Source organism: Sprattus sprattus, assembly GCF_963457725.1.
Source record: "Sprattus sprattus genome assembly, chromosome: 1".
NCBI classification, from domain to species: domain Eukaryota; kingdom Metazoa; phylum Chordata; class Actinopteri; order Clupeiformes; family Clupeidae; genus Sprattus; species Sprattus sprattus.
Window position 1 is genome coordinate 53,271,891 of NC_137920.1, and position 8,003 is coordinate 53,279,893.

The following is an 8,003-nucleotide window of genomic DNA, read 5'->3' on the forward strand; positions in this document are numbered from 1 at the left end:
CATATGATTGGAAAACATATGTTGATTAAGACACTACCAGGTAATTTGCATTGTGCATTGTAAAATGCTTTAACCCTATGGGCCTTATTCTATCAGTGTCACATTAGCCTGCCGCGGTCATTTTGTTAACATAGAAAGACACACCTAGGGACACAAACGGTATATTCATATCAGCTTTGTGGATCTACAACCATACCAACTTTTATGTGAATTGGTGAAGTCTAAGTAGATGATATCGTCCACCCAAAAAGAGTGGGGATAAAATGTTAGTAAAAGAAGGATGAAAACGTTGTCAAACACTAGCGTAGCGGCAATCTTAATTATACCATACAGATCTGGAATTCACATTTATCTCATATCTAACTTTACTTATTGAAGCCATCGCCTACTAGTGACTCAAATCTGCTGTCATCACTGGGCTGACTAGCTACGTGGGGGGCTTTCTATGACAACATATTGGCGACGGCTTGGTTTGCAAATAAGGCCAATTCGATACATTTTGGCAGGATGGCACCCATGGGAGTACCCCCCCTCCAATCCGCCCTTTACACACACCTTTACGTGTGTATCGTGTGTCAGCATTACAAAACTGCCCTTGTGATCAAGAAATAGTGATGCATCTTATGGACACAATGCTTGTACAGCACCCAAATTGATGTAAACTTATAGGGCAGCAAAGAGATTTTACAGAGTTAAAACATTACATTAGGCTTGTTCTCTGCAAAGTTGACACCGGTTGTGACAAAAAGAAAACGAAAAAAAAAAAATGGGGTGTGGCAAGGTGACTGGTGAGGAACCAAGATCATTTCAAGTGATGTACATTATAGGATGAGGTGAGACAGTGATGGCTATGAAAAAAATCACTGGACACTGAAGGGCTGCTTGGGAGAGAGTCACTGGAGACATTACCTACTACCATCTTTGAGCATTACAATTTCCCATTCATACAGTATGTTTGCTTCATATAACTGAGGCTTTCTACTCTGTATGTTTCCCTTTTTTGCTTTATGCCTGTAGGCATGTGAAGGTTGAGGTCCTGCATGTTCTGGAACTTTCCCTCCCTGTTCTGTGCATCAAAGAGCCTTTTTACATTCCAGTCATTCTGCACTACTGGTCCCAGTGAGTCAGCAGAATGGAATGTTAGAGACGTACTGTTGCCTCATGTACAGCAGGCTGTGGACTTTCTCATTTTCTAACCTTCAACTGGCCATTGCAAGAATAGTTGCAGTGCAGCAAGGTATTAGTTCAGCTGAGATTGATGATTCAGTATGTCGGTTTTTTTTTTCACTCCAAGAATACATTGCTGCAGACATTCCCTTAACTTAATAAGATTAGGTTGACATAAACAATGATAACCAAATACATCAGTCTACTAGAGGAAGTCGTTCATTTTAATTAGAAAAACCCTGATGTCATTGAAGATGTCCAAATGTATGACCACACAATTCTTCTCCTTGATAGGGTAAGTGTTGTCCATATATTGGTGAGATCATTAGTAAATGAATGAAGATAAACCCCTGTACCATAAAAAAAATCAACCAAAAAAGTGAGTCGAGTATATATATTTTTGAGAATGTCAAGAATGTATAATTTCTTATCAAACATTTTCAATTTTAGTCAATTAGTAATTTTATTTTCATGAATTGCCGACCCTCATAGTTGAGTCCATGTCATGGGAATTTATATGAATATTCAGGTTAAGATACTGCTCCTAAACATAGGACACCAGTACTTCAGTATTGGTCGTGAGGGAGGAGGTCATTCCAGAAAAATGGAAAGGGCTTCATTGCTTTTGGAGCGTATCAAAACAACAGTGGACAATCTGCTTCAAGAAGGTTTTAGGAAGGGCAGATCTTTAGTTGATCAAATTGCAACACTCCTTTGACAGAGAATCACTATGGAAGATTATGATGCACCATGGAATAAGATAATATGGAATCTACAATAATAGGCCTAAAAATCAACAGGAAGAAGACCAAGGTAATGCAGATTAACATCAAGGCATTAACACTGCAGGGGATGGAGAACCAAAAGATGATGGAGAACTAAAACATTTGACAGAATCCACCTATCTAGCAAGCATTGTGGGTACAACAGGTGGCACTGAAGAGGACAATCAAAGTTAGGATAGACAAGCCAGACCGGGCTTCAAACCACTAAAGAAGGTGAGGAATGCTTGGGAGTAATCCAGAAGGTTGAAGATCAACTCCAACGTGAAAGCAGTTCTCTCCAATGGAGCTGAAACCTGGTACAACCATCTCATCAGGCAGAAAACAAACACATCAGCAACCAGGACCTTTGACAGCCCTCTTGTTACGCAGATTCATTAACAGAAGTGGACCTGAATTGGAGGTATGTTTTGAATTGGGCATACATCATGAAAAGACATAACATCACACGACAGGCCTTTCGATATAATCCGCAACGCAAAAAGAGACAACGGTTAAGAAATGCATGGCGCAGATGGGTATCGGATGAGATGACCAAGGCTGGATACAACTGCAACAATTTGGTTCAGCACCCCCAGAACAGAGTCCAGTGTTTTTATTATTCACAATATTTTTTAAATCGCGGTCAGTTGTATAGTAGCTTAAAAAAAATCTACATTACAATTTACTAAGTTAGTTATCTATATTGTGACCTTTCCAATATGGCTGGGTTTCCTTTCTGCTATCAACTTTCCTGCACCACATCCGGTGGATAAAGTCAATCCTTGTCCCAACGTTCGCCATTCCAGTTGTTTTGTGGGATGTGTTTGCGGCACACCGGATGTGTTACTCAAGAATTGTGCGAGCACTACATGAACACTAAAAGGTTTTCAAAAGTTTTTTTTAACAAACTTTTTGTGAAAATCTCGCAAACTGTGTTCAGCAACGTATTCTTGAGGAGTGCGGGTAATGTATTTTCTCCCTGAAGTGCGTTGTCTGGACTTGAGAGTCAAAGTTTTTGCATGAGTTGAATTTGGTCACCAACTGGGAGAGGCTTGGGGAGGCCTTGCGGTTTCGGCGTGGAGTTGTAACCATGGCCGGGAATTTTGACGCCGAAGACCGTAACAGCTGGTACTGGGGAAGGCTCATTCGTCAAGAGACAGTTTCACTTCTGCAGGGACAACGACATGGAGTGTTTCTTGTCAGAGACTCAATTACGTGCCCCGGCGACTATGTACTTTCCGTTTCAGAGAATTCCAAAGTATCTCATTACATAATCAATAGCATCAGCAACAACCGGCAATCTGGATCAAGTAAGTCAAATAGTGTTACATGGGCCTTACATATTTCATTGATGGTTAGGTAGAAAAAGTGAATTTATGCCTAAGCCTGAAACGCCCATACTACCGTGTTTGCTAACTGAAGGGACCTAGCTTGCTAACTAGCTAGGTGTTAACGCCAGCTGTTTCTGAACAAATTTGCATTGTGACATCGCAAAGGCTAGCTATTCAGCTCCAGCTATAGCAATGTTATCTTACTTTTTCGGTCATCTTTATGTAGCATAAGTAGCCTGACCTGACTCAGGGAGAACCTTAACATTAGAGTGGCTTTAATGTTATTTATGAAATTGGTTAACATCAGTATTGGTTGGATAGACCAGAGATAATGTAACGTTTACCCAAATGATCAGTAACCATTAATGTTGCAGCTGCGGTGGTAAAATGTAAGACTGAAAGCTGTTTAGATTCTCAACTTTTTTGTTGGTTCAAGATTACTTGGCTAGCCTGGACAGGCAATAAAATGAACCAGATATCAAGCTTTTGACTGTCAAGCTTGATATCTGGTTCACTTACATGTAGTCAAACGTAAAGCATGAACTTACAAGTTAATGTTTGCACATAGCTGCAGATGTGTTATTACCTATACACTTAATTTGGATCATCTGTACCATTTTAGCCAATCCTAGCTAGATAACGTTACCTAACCCAGTAAGCTAGTTTTGAGCATATTTAGCGGCAAGGTTCAATGTTTAATATTTGGGTAACTTCTACATCATCTGTCGACAGACAACGTTAAGAGTATGTTTATTTAGCACAGGAGTTTAATAGCATAATATGAGCACTGGATGGGGTATGGGTGTTTAGAGGTTCACAGCAGCTAAAATCCTCCATGGTCTTATCTATTTGTGCTAATATTACTGTTGCTTTGTCATATATCTGTCAGACATGATGTAAATAGCAAGAATAGAACACAATGCAGAGGAATAGTTAAACGTCACCAGATCACCTATGTCTCAATCATTCATCCTCTTAGCCCACTAAACATAAGATACCGAATAACAATTGAACTGGTCATATCGCGGCAAAGGTTGTGTTTGTAGGGTGTGTGTAGCTGAGCTGAGTGTTCTCCTCTACGAGTGAGCAGTTATTTCCGTCGGAAAAGGAGTTCTGTTTGCACGCTGTGAATAAATGACCTGCATGTCACAATGGCAGAATGACTATTCAATGTGGTGTTTGTGGAATGCCTGTGATCCTGCCTCTGGCTTGTTACTCTTGTAAACTCAAGTAAATGCTTGGATGGTGGGCTCTTCTTGTGCAGTGTTGATGCTTATCAGGGGGTTTGCAGCATTCCATATTGTGGATCATATCATAATTAGTGTCTCACTTGCCTAGCATTTATTGTACAGAATGGGGCATGTTGTTATGCTGAATGTATAGTTGAACCATATTTGCCATTATGATTTTCTGTTCTCCCCCCATCCAGACCAATCTCCTCCACGGTATCGTATTGGAGACCAGGAGTTTGATGGTATCCCGGCCCTTTTAGAGTTCTACAAGATCCACTATCTGGACACCACCACTTTGATTGAGCCCACCAGCAAAGCTAAGCATGCCGGGTTTGTGAGCGCCGCTGCTGCCGGCGGCTCGCCTCAGAGGCCAGATGAGGTGGAATATGTGCGCGCCCTTTTCGACTTCCCTGGCAACGATGAGGAGGACCTGCCTTTCCGGAAGGGGGAGATGCTCCGGGTTATCGAGAAGCCGGAGGAGCAGTGGTGGAGCGCGGCCAATCTGGATGGTCGACAGGGTATGATCCCGGTTCCCTATGTGGAGCGGTACCGTCCCGCCTCACCAACTGGTGCAGGCCAAACCACGCCTTCAGTGCCCGGAACACCTGGGGCATCCGACGGTTCTGGTGGAGCGGCACCCACACAGATAGACTACGCTCAGCCTGTGGTGAACACACCTTTGCCCAACCTCCAGAATGGACCAGTATATGCCAGGGTAATACAGAAGAGAGTCCCAAATGCTTATGACAAAACAGCTCTTGCTTTAGAGGTAGGTGGTGAATTTGTATCAAACATACACACTCTTGTTCCTGTAAACGTGCACATGAATTGGGATCAGTAATTTACTGTTGGCTTGAGTGTGAGGTCACTAAAAGGTCATCTGGCATAAATGCTAAGAAGCTATTCTGTAAAAGTAGCTGGATAATATAGATATTTTTTTTTTTTTTTTAAACATCCATTTTATCACTAACACTCCACGTGTCACTGCAGCTTCCTGGGACGACATGTCTGTGAATCTGTCTGCTTAAGGTAGAGACAACAGTTAGGGCAAAACAGACTTTTTGCTTCCCCGATATAGTCTCCTCAACTTTCAACCTGTCTTACATTTTATGCAATTAATTATAATGACCTTGGAGTTTTTCTCTTGGCTAATGTTGCACTCCTAGCCTACTGCTTTGCGGCACAAAGAACTTAAACACTAAACACAAATTATATATTTTATCATGATGAGCTACAATGAAAGATGTAAGCCTACAAGAAAATTCTACATTATTTGTAGTCCTTTGCTTTCACTCTTTGATGGTGTAATGCACCTTGTTGGTTTGCATAGTTAAAACAAAAAACTGACTGCCGAAAAAAATCCTGCTTATCAGTTCTTGCTTGTGTAGTTTCTACGTGCTTATTTAACCTTTATGTGTGTGTCTGTTTTGCAGATGGGGGACATGGTGAAAGTCACCAAGATCAATGTGAACGGCCAATGGGAGGGCGAGTGCAAGGGCAAGAAAGGCCATTTTCCCTTCACCCATGTCCGCCTTCTAGACCAGCAGCATCCAGAGGATGAGAGCTGAGAGGTCGCCACTCTTTCAGACACGCACATGCCTTCCCATACACTCACTTCCTGCAGGACCCTGCTGCACTGTATGAATGTCTGACCCACATCCTCCCCATCCCTGCCCCTCTCTTCCCCAACCCTGCCCCTCTCTTCCCCAACCCTGCCCCTCTCTTCCCCTCTCCTCCCTGGCCCAGTTGTGAGTACAGATAGCATGAAGACACACCCTCTGGCTCCTCTCACCACTACAGTATTCAGCAGCCAAAGCCCCCCCACCACCCCCCACCCCCCCATCACAACATATGAGCTCTTGTAATAGCTAACATGACCCCCCCCCCCCCCCCCCCTTTTGCCAACATCCCACTTTTGATGAAGATATTATACAGCATACATGCATATAGACTTTATTTTCAAGTAATTTGCTGTAGAATCAGCGGAGGCAGGGGAGAAGGGACTATGGCGTATTTGCTTGCTTTCAGGTGGAGAGAGACCGCAATACCTTTCACTGCACAATAAGATTCTATGGTCTAAGGTCCAAACACTACAGTCTGCCTGATGTTCAATGTTTTTTTTTTGTACTGAAAAGATGGAAAATATTATGAGATTACAATATATATATGTATAGTACATAGCATTACTTTCTAAACAGTATGTTAACGTTTTCATTAGTTATGTGTTATCATGGTTTTTCCTACATTTATTATGACCAAATGCCAATTGTATGATTAGTTCGGAACGAATATATCAGAGAACCTGTTTGAGAATACTGTCCGTAATGACAGTTCCCCTTGAAAGCAAAGCTATTCTGGGTCACTGAGGACAGTCAGTTAATCATGATCTGTTGTAGACACTGACAGCAAGTGGCATGTGGCCAAACCATGACTAAAGAACATTGTTTTTTTACTTCCCTTCTTCGTTAGTATATAAGCTTTTATATTTCTTTCTCTCATCCCCATTCCCTTTTCATCACTTTAATGCCTTGTTTTTTAGGTTTCCATATTTCTCCTGTGCCAGACACAAACGCCTCTGTCAGTGTTTGTCATAGAGCTAGATGTGCAAACCGTCTGTGATGTTCATGTACATTAAGTGACATTTCGCGTCTCTAACTCCCCAGTAATGCAAACACTTAATTCTTATGAGAGTATAATTTTTATTATTATTATTTTTTCACGGTTATTTTTGTTTGTTTGTTTGGACACTCTTGGGGTAAACTTTCTCCCCCTGAAGGCCTGTTTGCCCTCAGTGCTTCTGAGTCAGTGTCAGGTCCAGTGTGTTCTGAGGGGTTTTGTGTGACATGTGAGACAGACACTAACAGCTGCTGTCCCTGGACTGTCCCTCAGGTCTGCTCTCTCCACAGAGGAGTCTGCTAGAGATTAAAGGTGACAACCAGGGTCTGACGACAAATTATGCAATACTTACTAGAAGAGGGAGGGTGCTATGTAACAAATTAGGAGAGTTGACACATTTGAGTCATATATATATTGTGTGTGTGTGTGTGCGTGCGTGCCTATGTGTATATCTAACACTCAATGAGATCAAGCTTTCCTGTCCAGGGGCGTGTGCCAAGTTCCACTTGCTAAGAGCTCGTTTAGTCTGGTTGTATTTTTTTCAAGGTAACAAAAGGTTTTTCTTCATTAGGAAAAGGGATACCTGATTTTAAATCACATTATGGGCAAACATAGTTGAGTTTTTTTATTGGGTAAAAGAGGTATTCTGGTTGTGTCCTCTGCCTCATTTCTTAGTTGTGAATATTGTGGATATGGAACTCACTCGTACTCGTGATTGGTAATCTCAATAGGCGAATTCATAGTTTACTCACTGTCACAGCCACAGTCCTTTTTAACATGCCTTACCAAATTTAATATAAAAGAACAAAGTGTCAGACATGATCATACCCCCCTCCCCCTTCCCATGAAGTTAATGTGTAAGGCCCCGTGAGAATTCAGTCATTAAATTCATA

The 8,003-nt window shown here is 41.8% G+C and overlaps 1 protein-coding gene across 1 annotated transcript; it reads left to right on the forward strand.

The window, feature by feature from the left end:
* Positions 1 to 2,821: 2,821 nt before the first annotated feature.
* Positions 2,822 to 6,371, forward strand: LOC308360035 (adapter molecule crk-like). Its single transcript, XM_080831776.1, has 3 exons — positions 2,822 to 3,241; positions 4,692 to 5,263; positions 5,928 to 6,371. The coding sequence occupies exons 1-3, from the start codon at positions 3,022 to 3,024 to the stop codon at positions 6,060 to 6,062; spliced, it is 927 nt and encodes a 308-aa protein (XP_080687902.1). The 5' UTR covers positions 2,822 to 3,021; the 3' UTR covers positions 6,063 to 6,371.
* Positions 6,372 to 8,003: the final 1,632 nt, after the last annotated feature.

Excerpts from the sequence above, each read along its gene's own strand:
- LOC308360035 (XM_080831776.1), top strand. The coding sequence starts at position 3,022 with ATGGCCGGGAATTTTGACGCCGAAGACCGTAACAGCTGGTACTGGGGA. Across the intron at positions 3,242-4,691 it reads CAACCGGCAATCTGGATCAA|ACCAATCTCCTCCACGGTAT; the intron begins GTAAGTCAAATA and ends CCCCCCATCCAG. Across the intron at positions 5,264-5,927 it reads AAACAGCTCTTGCTTTAGAG|ATGGGGGACATGGTGAAAGT; the intron begins GTAGGTGGTGAA and ends TCTGTTTTGCAG.